Here is a 12,907-nt window from a genome sequence, read left to right as displayed (position 1 = left end):
ACCACATGTTTCTTGGCTTAGCCTAAATGTACGAATCTACAGCCATGGAGCAAGGAAAATTCCACCTCCTACAGGCATCATTAGCCCCTCCAGTCCCTGAAACCCCCAACAAGACAGATTTGAAGGTTCTCCATAATGATAATAGTTATCATTGTGAAAGTGGACTCTTCAAGAGCCTGAATAACAGAATGGATTACACAGACATAATACGATTTGACTTTTCACTAAAGCAGTAAAGTGCACTTATGGGCAAACCCGCCCCCCCCCCAAAAAACATATTCAGTACATCTCTACAATACATACATACTTCCCCATGTTTTATCTCTTTAAGAACTTCTCTGCAAGTACTGAAAAATACCCACTGATCTCCCAGAAATCCAGTAAGCTCCTAACTTTGCATAGTGAGCTGACAACTCTTCCTCCACTGCACTGAAATCCCAAGCAGTGTTGTCAGCCCTGGCCAATTCTCCTCTGCTGAACTACAGCTCTGTGCGGAGCTCCACTTTCACTCCACTGCTTCATGTCATATTCAAAGAATTGGTGCAGACTGGACACTTGGATATTTCTGCTCTTTCGGTTTTTCTTCTAAAGTGTTTGATTTTCCTCAGTATTTTATAAATCCCAATTGTTTACTTTTCACCAATTTGCAGGGTAAATAATTAACAAATCTTTGTGTTTTTATAAACACCCAGACATTACGATTTGGTTACAGATGTGCGGTTTCCCACAGTTTAACACGTGCCCTCAATGTATATGCGTGTTTCATACAGAGGACACTGGGGCGACTGAGGAGAAAAGGAAGAACTAAAGAGAGGAAACAATTCTGGGAAACAGAGAGAGAGAATGTGTGACATGAAGAGAAGAGAGGAAGAAAGAAAGAAAAAAAGAAAGAAAGAAAGAAAGAGAAAGAAAGAAAGAAAGAAAGAAAGAAAGAAAGAAAGAAAGAAAGAAAGAAAGAAAGAAAGAGTAAATATAGAAAGAGAGAAAGGGAAGTAAGGGAGGGAGGGAAGGAAGCGAAGAGACAGAAGAAAGGAAGAAGAGAAGGAAGCAAGGAAAGAAGGGAGAAAGAAAAGAGAAAGGGAAGTAAGAAAGAAAGGAAGGTAAGAAGGAAGAGAAGAAAAAAAAAGAGAAGAAATAAAGAAAGGGAGGAGGGAAGGGAGCAAGGAAAGAAGGGACAAAGGAAAGGAAGGGAGAGAGAAAGTGAAGTAAGAAAGAACGGAGAAAAGAAAGGAAAGAAAGAAAGGATGGAAGAAATTAAAGAAAGGAAAAAAAGACAGATGGAAGGGAGAAAGGGAAGTAAGAAAGAAAGGAAGGAAAGAAGGAAGAGAAGAAAAAAAGATAAGAAATAAAGAAAGGGAGGAGGAAAGGGAGCAAGGAAAGAAGGGACAAAGGAAAGGAAGGGAGAGAGAAAGTGAAGTAAGAAAGGAAAGAAAGGATGGAAGGGAAGAAAGAAAGAAAGAAAGAGATGGAAGGAAAGAAAGAAAGGATGGAAGGAAAGAAAGGAAGCGAAAGAAAGAAAGAAAGAAAGAAAAGGAAAGAAAGAAAGGGAAAGAAAGAAAAAGACAAATGGAAGGGAGAAGGGGAAGTAAGAAAGTAATGAAGGAAGAGAAGAGAAAAAATGAGAAGAAATAAAGAAAGGGGAATAAAAGAAAGGGAGGAGGGAAGGCAGCAAAGAAAGAAGGGAGAAAGGAAAGGAAGGGAGAGAGAAAGCGAAGTAAGAAAGGAAGGAAGGAGAAAAGGAAGGAAGGAAAGAAAAAGGAAGAAAAGAAAGAAAGATGAGATAAGTGAGAATATGTCATATAAAAGAGAACACAGGAAAAGAGAGAGAAGCATAAGGAGAGAAGGACAGAGGAGGAAGGAGATGACAGACAGGTAACAGAGGACAGACATGTGGAATATAATATCTTCTGTCAAACACAAGTCACCTCTGATGGTAATTTAGCAGAATTAAGCTTTCATAGTGGCTGCGAAAGTAAACCCACACCCTCCACGCTCCTGATTGGCCCCTCCACATTCCATTGATCTCACTCCTGGCTCCCCATTGGAGGAGCCCCTTCTCCTGCAGGGTGCTGTGATGTCATTGAGAAGTTTGCTTTGCTGGTCCCCACGTGTGAAGAGCATTGACAGAAGCGCTTTGCTGAAGACGAGCTGCCGAGGGGCTGTCAGGGGCTCTGGGGGATTTTAGGACAGCTGCCGCTCACACCCAACAAATCAGACTTTGCTGCAGACTCCCGGCTACTATAAAAATGCCCTTCCCTCAGGATGACATTCTACATACGCGGACATGAGTTGTAATGACAGCTGAGAGAATATCAGAGACCACTGACTGAGATGGAGATCGCATCTGATTTTCATTGTAATACAAACAGTCATTTTGCATCATGGCATCCCTGCTGAATTAGTCCATTTTGCCAGCTGGAATCAGCAATCTTATCAACTTTCTGCAGACCCAAAGAGCTTACAGTCCACATCTGATGCCACAGCATGTGATTGAAGGATGCTGGAAGGGATTTGGGAGGGCGCAAATTTGGGTGTAAGTCCATAGGCAGCTGGCTGGGTGCCTCTTTTGTTTCACAGCTGTGATGCCATGGCACCCTGGTCCAGGATCACTTGACATGGCGACCTCAGCCGCTGTTGGCGACAATGACATTCCCATCTGTCCTGCACGAGTCCCTGTCCAGAAGTATCTTCAGGAAGTTTGTTTTGATGCTGTGCTCCCTCATCATGTCCCTCTATGTCTTCTACTGCCTGGCTGACCGCTGTCAGAGCATGCCAGGGCCCATCATAGTGGCCCCGGAGGAGGATGGGGTCTATGAGGACTCACCGCTGGCACTCTGGCACTCAGTGAAGAGGAAAAAGCTGCTTCAGAAGATGAGGGACCATCAGGGCACCTTTCGGCAGGGGCCGCAGTGGAGCCGCCTCTTCCCCAGTATTGGGGTGCCATACCCTGCTCAGGAGGGGGACAGTACCCTCACCCCGCTGGGAGAAGGGAGCAAGAAGTTGCCCCAGGCTATCATTATTGGGGTGAAGAAAGGTGGGACCCGAGCTCTGCTGGAGTTTCTCAGAGTGCACCCAGACATTAGGGCTGTGGGTGCTGAACCCCATTTCTTTGATCGGAACTACGACAAGGGACTGAACTGGTACAGGTGAGATACAATTATAACGCACGTTATACATGAGCTAGCATGGTATGAGATGCTGAATCTCTGCTGTCCCCTCCTGGCCGACAGCGGGACAGAAACACTGTACACTGATACATTGCATTATGCAAACAAATCTATACTGATAAATAATCATAGCTATATCATGGCAGGAGGGAGAATGGATGTACCCTGCATGGGGAAGGCCAACTTAGCTTATCCGAATCCCTGCAATAGGTGAGATTCACAATGCTAAGATAAGGATCCTTATTATCTAAAGAGTCATTTTTCGGTAAGATTTAAACAGTCACAATGCTAAATAAAGATCCTTATCCTTGTGTTAAAGTTTTGTGAATTCATCTTTCTGTGCTACAAGTTGGTTTATTTAAACAAATTCAGCATTTATGGAATAACTTATCACAGCTGAATATATGTAAATCCAAGGCTATACCTATAGTTCCAGCTTTTTTACATTTTGTATAGAGTGTGAAATAATTAAAATTCATATATATATATTATGATAATGATGATTATTATTTTTTGCCCCATTGAGGAGATTTACCTTCTTTTCCTCTCCCATACACACACCAGGATGTGAGAGGAAATCGATCTAAAGTTGGGAAAGCACCTCTTGATCATTTGTCACCCAAATAAGTGACCCCTTTTAATCCCTTCTTTTTCTGTTCCAGTACCAGCTTAAAATATTGGACATTCCCAGTGACAATGGTCACCAGGGTAAAAAAATCTGACAAGGGCTCTAACCCTTCAACGCTCCATCCAAAAGAAAAAAAAACAAACTACTTATTACTTGAATAGGTACCCCTATTGGATTTCCCCTAATTTCCTGTTCTGATGACTCAGAATTTTAGATTTCCCATCACTTTCAGTCCCATATACAGTGGAGTGAACCTCCCTTACTGGGACAATAAACTTGAGGAGACGCAGTGATTCAGTGGTTAGGACTTCTGCCTTGCAGCTCTAAGGTCCCCAGTTTGAATCCAGGTTTGGCCTGGGCACCCTGTGCTTGCATGGATTTCCTCCCACACCCCAAATAAATGCTGGTAGGTTAATTGGCTTGTGTCTAAATTGGCCCTGTATGTGTTCATCTGTGTTACAATATAGGGACCTTAGGCTGTAAGCCCCTTGATGACAGGGACTGTAGTGAATGAATAGATTGTAAGCCCTCACGGGCAGGGCCCTCCTTACCATCTTGTCTTGAATTGTATTGTGATTATAATGTCTTCCTTATATTGTACAGGGCTGCACAAACTGTTGGCGCTATATAAATCCGGTATAATAATAATAGTAGGACACGGGTCCTAACCCCTCACACTCTATCCAAAACTAAAAATAAGTTTGCCATTAGATACACTTTTATAATAAGGTGACATAATGGGGGTAATGTCTAATATTTAGCTGACCTCCTTGCCCTTATCTCATAGAAGAATACTACAACCATCATGTTTAATCCTGCTGTAGCTTACAATGGTAGTCTACAGGTTAGTGGAATGCGTTTTTAACTTAGGGCTAGTTCACGCCATATGCAGTTGTGATGCGGTCCGTTCAGTTTGCCTGCTGCAGCCAAAATACATCACAATGCTTTCCTATGGGATTTCTGGTGTTCTATTCACACCATTGCAGTCCGTTCCGATGGAGTCAGAAAAACAACTACTTGCTCTATTTTAGCTGCATCGGATCGCACTGGAACGCAACAAAAAACGCATCAAAAACGCTTGCAAACGCACTGAACCGCATCTGAAATCCCATTTTAAGCAAACAAGAAAAACCAACACAAATTGCGGTAAAATCTCGGCAAAACGCATCACATTGCAGCTTTGCAGACGCATGCAGTTCTGGTGTGAACTAGTCCTTATTCAAAGGTCATGTCAGGGGTGTCCAGAGGCTGTGTGTTTCACCCAGAGATGAGACCGTGTGACACCCCACGGTGACGTCATCGCGCATGCACGGTCGAGGAGGGGACGTTCACCTGGCGGGATGAGGTATGCCGCCGGGTCCCCGCCTCTCTCCTGACACTGTCGGGCTCTCGGTCCGTGACCAAGTGTCCGACTATTCATAGGGGGCGACACCAAAATGACTGTCATTCATTTTGGTGTCACCCCTCCAATGGTGGCACTCGGGTGAGGGGTGCACCCCCCTTGTGACGCCACTGGGTCAGGTATCAATTTTTGTGCTGTTTTGAGAACATTTACACACATTTGTGAATGTTTTTAGCAGTTCTAAAACAAAAAGTAATTTGTAGTTACGTTTTGCTGTTTTTTTTTAAAAGACTTTTTAAGACAAAACTGTTGTCGGCAGTATTTTTGGAGTGAAGTAAAAATGCGCAGTGGTTTTATCACCTCTGCGCCCAGTGAGACTTAAATAAAACATCAAGCTCATATTTGCGGCTATAAATGCTTTATTTTCTATCACAGCCATAAAGTGTAAAATTGGAATACTGAGCTGGCCTTGTTTTTTTTGTAAGTAAGCAGATCTGTTTAATACGATCTTCATAATGTCAATGCCGCTTTGTATCAGCAGTAAAATTAGGAAGACGCGTATTGTTCACAGAAATTCGTCTTGTGGATGTTTCTTTTTTAGTGCAGCTCTTGAAAGCTTTTGCTGAAAGATTCCATCAGGCAAAGCAATTTAATGAGTATAGGGCTTCTCTGAGAGGTTGGAATTACATTAAGCGGTAAGGACAGGGATGGGCCCACTTCTAGGGTGCTAAGATTTGTAGTAGCTCGCCAGTGGCAGAGAAGTTCCACATCAGCCATGAAGAGCTCTGATCCGTCAAACGGTTTAGGATATTCCTAATTAACTTACAGTCATAGGGACTTTACGAGAAGCGTAAGGACTTCAAAAAACACATCGGCATCCATTGCAGTTGGGAAAATAAAGATATTTTATCACCAGCTTCAAGGAATCTGATGAGACTTCTAGAGAATGGGCACAAGAAGGGCTAAGCAAGGGTTAGATGCTTTCTTAGCATTAAATATAAATAATTACTTACAGATATAAAAATGACATATGAGTATGTTGTATTGACTGCTATTAGGGAACAGAAAGACATTTTATTTCTCTGTAAAGGTTTATTATGTCCTGACCCAAGAAGTGTTCTTCTGTTGATTTGTTTCTGAATCAAGAGGTATTTGATGTGTAATTTTTTAACATTTGAACTTGATGGTTATGCACCTTTTCCCTGTAATGTTTGAGCGCTCTAATCACCAATGAGCAGGAACTTAGCTTATTGGAGAGCTCTAGCTCCAATTCAGCAGGGAGTTGATGGATGGAGGAGGGCAGTGGTGCCACTATGGTGTGTGCAGCCTGAACCGGGGGGACACCATTGGAAGGGTGACACCAAAATGAATGACAGTCATTTTCATGTCACCCCCTCTGAAAAGTCGGGGACTCAGTCATGGACCAAGAGCCCAACAGTTGTTCAAGAGTGGAGGGGATCCCGCCAGGTGAACGTCCCCTCCTCCCTCTCCCGATGTCCATCACCAAGATGGCTGCAGGCAGGTCACAACGTGTGACGTCATCACGAGCATGCGGGATAATGTCGCATATGCGCCATGACATCATGCGCATGTGCAGGGCGTCCCGGGTGACACCCTGCCTCGGGACGCCCCTGGAGGTGGGAACATTGTGGACCCATGCAGAAAGACCACCACTTCCACTTCTGCACAGAAAGTAATGGTGCAGAAGCGGTGCCTGGCAGGGGACAGGCTTTTTTTCTCAAACTGTGACCGCTTTCTAAAGAAAACCAACTGTAAGACATTGAACACCTTTTGTGTTGATGCACCTGGAATGTATTTATCAGAATGAAACTGAAAGCTTAGTTGCTGAATGTCATTTCAACATAGCACTTCAGCTTCAAAAAATGCACCGCTTCACTCAGGCACTTACATAATTACCCTCTTTTTACCTGTTAAAGCTGTAAGATGTCTTGTGAAACAGCTGTAGTTACATCTCCTCGTGTACTGCCCATATTCCTTGCAGCTTGCATCTGTGAGATACAGTTAAGTCAAGGCTAGATTTATCATTTGGGTACAGTAGGAATGTGCCTATAGCTAACTTTATATATATATCTATATATAGATATATAGATATATCTATATATCTATGTATAGATATATAGATATATCTATATATATATTCCAACCTTGTGGTAACAGTTTGGGAAAGGCCTTTTATGTTCCAGCATGACTGTGCTCCTGTGCACAGAGCCAACTCCATAAAGACATGGGTAGACTAGTTTGATGTGGAGGAACTCGAGTGGCCTGCACAGAGCTCTGACATCAACCCTTTTAAAAGTTTTGGGATGAATTAGAACACTGATATTACAGCTGGTTGCCTAACTTTTGAGGTTTTCTCTAGAGGTTGACAACGGAGCTGGCTCCTAGAAAAATCCTTCTGGCTTCCGGATTGGACTGGCTCCAAAGTTCCGTATTCATTTTGTCCAACACTGGTTTATTCTTAGGCAGGTAAGCACAGGTAAATGAAAGAATTTGTTCTGGACACAAGAGATGATCCTAGCAGAGGGGGTTTTGGGTTGAACACCAGATGTTGTGTGCCTACAGGCTCAAGTCATGTAAATCCACTCCAGTGATAAGATGTGGTTTGCAGTCCTGGAATGATGTAGCTATTGATTCTTCCAATTATAGTATTTTTCCACTAGACTTTTGCGTCTGAGCTGTCTGGGACTGAAACCTATTCACTCGGCTGCCCTCGGCAGCTTTGTGAATAGACCCCCAAGTGCACATGCATGGGAGTTAAATTGTGCACAAAAGAAAGGCAGCAGTCCACTTCCAACATGGTGGTGGAATCTAAAAGGACCTATGATAGGTGTGCTGGCAGGGACAGGCTATAAAAGCTCATTGTACTAAATATGAAAAACTCTAAAAGAGCGTGCTGAGGCTTTTAGAGGTAGGACCTCTTGGTTCCTGCTTTAAAGTGTGTGTGTGTGGGCCAATGGGCTAATTATCCAATTATCACTAAGCTTCAAATCAGGAGCACTGATTTCAAATATGGGTCCGTTTAAAGCCAACCTTATGATGGTCACACAAATATTGATATAACAGATTATGTGGATTGGAGCAACATTCACCATATTTATTCCCAGATAATTTTTTGTACAAATCATTCTGAATTGAGAAAGCTGGTTGGATGACCAGTGAAACGTCTTCAAGAAAAATACAGCCCAGTTATCCTCAAGAAAAATAGTCTTCAATTACAGTTCTGTCTTAAGAAAAATACAGTCCAGCAAGTCCAGTTGCATTGACTTATTTTTTACAGATATTGATATGATCGTTCAGTCAATTGTTCAATGTGACTAAACAAATCAAATATAAATTAATTTTAGAGAGCTCTTGATCGATTTTGTTGAACACTTCTGATCTCCCAAACAAATATCTACGCGTGTGAATCTGTGAGAACCGATCATAATGCAGATTGATTAAATGGTTGGTTTTAATGAATCAATTACATTTATGATTAATCAGATTTTCGAATGACAGCCGTTCCCAAACTGCAGAACAGTACAGTGAGTGTTGTGCATTTTGATCGATGACGAATCACTTGTTTGGCCTGGTTCACACCTGGGCGTTTTGTAGCGCGTTCAAACGCTCTGCAAAACACTCAAACACCGAAATCCCATTATTTTCTATGGGTATGGTTCACACCTGGGCGTATTACAGGCCGTATGAACGCGCTACAAAACGCCCTACGCCCAAAGAAGTACAGGAGCTTCTTTGGGGCGCTTTTGTCGCGCGTTTCCATTGGGATACAGCCAAGTAGCCCCCTGAAACGCGTGTTTGTCACGCTTTTTTTTTGCAGCGAAATGTGCATAATCAATACGCCTAGGTGTGAACCCAGCCTTTGTGATTGCTTGTACCAAGATTGATCACAGAAAGTGCTATGTGTATGGCTACCACAAGTCTAAAGATTTACAACCAGTTGAAGGTTTTGTAGAGCCAAAGGAAATCTTTACCGCTCCAATTGTTTAACCACAATCAGGACCACCCAGGTGCTGGTCTAATAGGTGCGTCTCCACCTTGGAATGTAGTAGTATACGAACAGACCGCACGATCCAGAGAATTCCAATACTTCAGACTTTATTGAAATTCACAGCAAATCCATATAACAGTGAATAAAAGTGTATAAAGAAGTGGAAGGTTTTGGTTGAAATGGGAAGTCGCTAGGTTTGGCTGCGTTTTAATTCCTCAGTCAGGGCTCTTTATTTCTATCTGTTGATGTGTTTGACTTGTAGTACATAAGACTATTTTAAATCACTGTGGATACCAAAGCACTTTTCCCTGCGCAGCCATTCTGGAGCTGTCAATATAACCGTATTGTAATGGAAAGTCAATTTTTACTGTTATCCAGAACATTGCTAATGTACCACTTCCACTATGCTGCTTGGTTAAAGGCTGACATTATAGGCATTTCATTAGATTTACAACTTTCTTTTGTCATATGCACATGATATGATTTTATCATCCACATAGATTCATTATCAAACCTTTAACCTCATAACTTGTTTCTTTTTGTGTTTTTAATATTTATGAATGATGTATCCTTCGGAATCTTAAGAAACACAGATGGCAAACTCAAAAAATAGGTAACATTTTATTAAATCTGCACTTCTTTTAATAAAATATCTGCATATACTGACACATTTTATCATAGAGATCAAAGTTCTGATAGCATACAATACCTGCTCAGCTTCCATTCTTTGTTCCATTGGAATGCATTCTCATTTCAGGGTTGCTGCAAAAGAATAAATTGTTATTTACTTCTTGCCTGTTGTTATTTTAGATTTTATTTCTCAGTTACAATAGGCAACAGGTGAGACTTTAAAAAGTACCCGCTGGGCAGAAAAATGAAAATTGCCATTTCTAATTATTTTATATGCAGAACGGTCATCTTTATCTTTGGTTCTCCTAATGTATGACCTTGGAACATGCAACTTGACTGACTGGCAGCTAATAAAACAAGGATGAATATGATGGGCCTGGAGATGGCACCTTTTAAAACAAGTCAGCAATACTGTATTACTGCCACGGCTGGTTCCAATTTTATAAAGTCAACATGTAGTGCGAGCTCTAACTATGACTCAGCAGGGGGAATGTAAGACCACTGCTTCCACACAGGGAGCAAGGGTACTTCTCCGTAGCTGCTGGCAGGGGGCAGGCTTTGTACTCTGGCTGTGGCTGCTTTCTAAAGAAAACCAATTATAAGACTTTTGTTTTGTTGCACCTGGAATAGATTTAGCAAATTTAAACTAAAATTGCAGTTGGGCATTAAAAGAGTTGTGAAGTCCCAGCATATCCTCTCCTGTTATAACATCAGCATTGTAATAGGAATACATACCATCATGCATTGCTTCCAGCAAGCAATGATAATGTTAAATTGTTCAGAAGTTGAGTTGTAGTTTAGAAGGCAGGCTCACAAGGAAGGTAGTGCATATTCACAGGGCTGAGTGAAATGGTGTCAGTGCATTGAGGAAGCCCATCCTATTCAATAAGTAAGTTTACGAACCTCTAGATTGATATGCGTATTAGGAGTGGGAGAGAACTGATGGAAATTTAATATAGAAATACAGATTTGTTTTTGTCCATAGACACCCTTTAAGTAAACAAGAGGATATACTAATAACATAATTATATTTGTTCCATCACTTTTACTTACAAGTCACGTAGGTTCTGTGGCCCCCCCTCAGGGAGTGAGATCTTATCACAGTATATTGTAGACAGAACTTACATATACCACGTAAAGGCTGTAGAATGTCTGCCTCCATAAGCTTATGAAATATTTTAAAATGTGATTACAAAAAATTAAGGTGCCCCTTTAACAGCCCTGAAATCCTACACAGGGCCATTGGCAAAGACACAGACCTTGTGGTGCCTCTAGCCTGTGGTTGGTACGAGTGATTTGTCTCTCATAGTGTGATGTCACCTTCAGACACCCGGGTTTTTGTCTAAACTTCAAGTAGACGCGACATAAACTCATTGTGAGACAGTCGCGGCTGGAAATCGGCCATTGCTTTATATAAGCAAAGACAGGCAAACAGGGGTGAGAAATCAGAGCTTCTGTCAAATGCAGCATACAATGAACTGTTAGCTCTGGGATAACTATAGTGCTAGAATGTGGTGGGGAGGGCAGATTTTTGGAAGCTTACATTTGCCTGTGTATGAAGTGTATGAAGTGCTGGAGTCACTCATAGCAACCTTAGGTTCAAACAATTTTTCAGTTGCAGGTTATGAAAAGAAAACATGATTACTTTCTGTAAGTAGTGATTTTTTAAATTTTTTTCCAAAGTTTTTAGCTGTAGTAGTTTTTTGAATTGCGTTTAAATTGCAACAATTGTAGGTCTCAGGGACACTATGAGGGAATTAATCAGAATATGGAGCAGTTGCCCATGGCAACCGATCAGCATCTCTCTTCAGTTTGCTCAGGTAAGATTTGAAAGATTTGCTTCAGATTTTGTCTGCTCTAGCTTTGATAAATTCCCATAGAGTTTGCATGAGTCTCTTCAAATTGCTCTAGTTGACTCCCAGAACTTTAAAATATTCTGGTAGGTTATTTGGCTTCTAAAGTAACTGATACTGCATGTGTTTGCATGATTGTGGAAGGGATGTTTGATTGGAAGGAAATTATGGGAACAACCTTATTATTCTGCAAAGCACTAACAGATATGTTTGCACTATAGAGATATTGGAGAAAAGTGAATGTTTTTAACTTAAAGCCCAACTGAACTCTGGGGTGAATCAGACCCCTGCAGAGAGACCACTGTTTCCACACAGAGGGCAGGGGTCCTTCTGTGCAGCATGCTGGCAGGGGACAGGTTTTTTTAATAATCACACTGTTGCAGCTTTTTAAAGACACTTACCTGTAAGACTTTGCACAACTTTGTAAAACTTTTGATTTGATGCCCCTCCAATGTACTTAGCTAATATAAACTAAAAGTTCAATTGGAATTTAAAATTACTTTGTTGCTGTGTTAAAAAAAAAGAAGGACCTGCAAAAGCAGACAGGCATTATACTGTACATACCAGTCCTGCTGCCTCTTTCTCTGATCTACAACCACAAAAAGAAACTTCACACAGTGAAGAATTTTCCACACTTCCAGGAATATCGACTGCTTGCGACCCCATGCCATGCATTGTGGCTCCTTCCGCTGACCTCTACATCATTACTGTGTCCTGTAGTGATATAGGGGCAAGTAGAAGGAGCCACGGTGCGGGGTGGGGGAATAGGCATCCAACTCAGCCAAAAATAGCAGAATAGGTAGAAAGCTTCTTCTTCAGCAGGGTCTGCTTTCTTTTACATTTCCGGAACCCAACGACACAGTCGCTTAATAAAACACACTTTGTTGCTGTCCAGCTACATTCTTTCGTTATCCATGTGTGCCACGGTATTAAATGGGTTATGTCATTTCTCACTAACCACCACTTAGGATGAGGTCAGGCAGGAGCTTTTATTGTCATGTCTGACAATATATAAGAACAGATTCAATACACAATATCCACCCAAGACTGATAGCTCAGTTTTGCATTGTTGTTGACATACAATTTTTTTTTAAAGGAGACTTCCCTTACTTTCTATCATATAGACACAACAGGAATTAAAAGGAAATCTCTCCAAATAACAGAAAACCCGCTCCTAAGCAGTTGGATTGGATGACTTACTCTATTCCTGTTTGGTGACAACTTAAAATGTGGTTTTCCCATCGCAATGGTCACCAGAACGAGTAGAGAGGGTGAATC

The 12,907-nt window shown here is 41.6% G+C and overlaps 1 protein-coding gene across 1 annotated transcript in view; it reads left to right on the top strand.

Moving 5' to 3' along the window:
• The first annotated feature begins 2,120 nt into the window (after positions 1–2,120).
• LOC108784741 (heparan sulfate glucosamine 3-O-sulfotransferase 3A1-like) overlaps positions 2,121–12,907 on the top strand; it is a 79,577-nt gene continuing 68,790 nt past the window's right edge. Inside the window, exon 1 of the mRNA XM_018553626.1 lies at positions 2,121–3,146. Within this exon, the coding sequence (XP_018409128.1) occupies positions 2,644–3,146 (503 nt within the window). The 5' untranslated portion in view covers positions 2,121–2,643. The remainder of the gene's footprint in view (positions 3,147–12,907) is intronic.

Source organism: Nanorana parkeri, unplaced genomic scaffold (genome assembly GCF_000935625.1).
Source record: "Nanorana parkeri isolate BGI_ZX_2015 unplaced genomic scaffold, ASM93562v1 scaffold126, whole genome shotgun sequence".
Classification (NCBI taxonomy): domain Eukaryota; kingdom Metazoa; phylum Chordata; class Amphibia; order Anura; family Dicroglossidae; genus Nanorana; species Nanorana parkeri.
The sequence above is the reverse complement of the archived record's forward strand: the minus strand, read 5'-3'. Positions and strand labels throughout refer to the sequence as shown.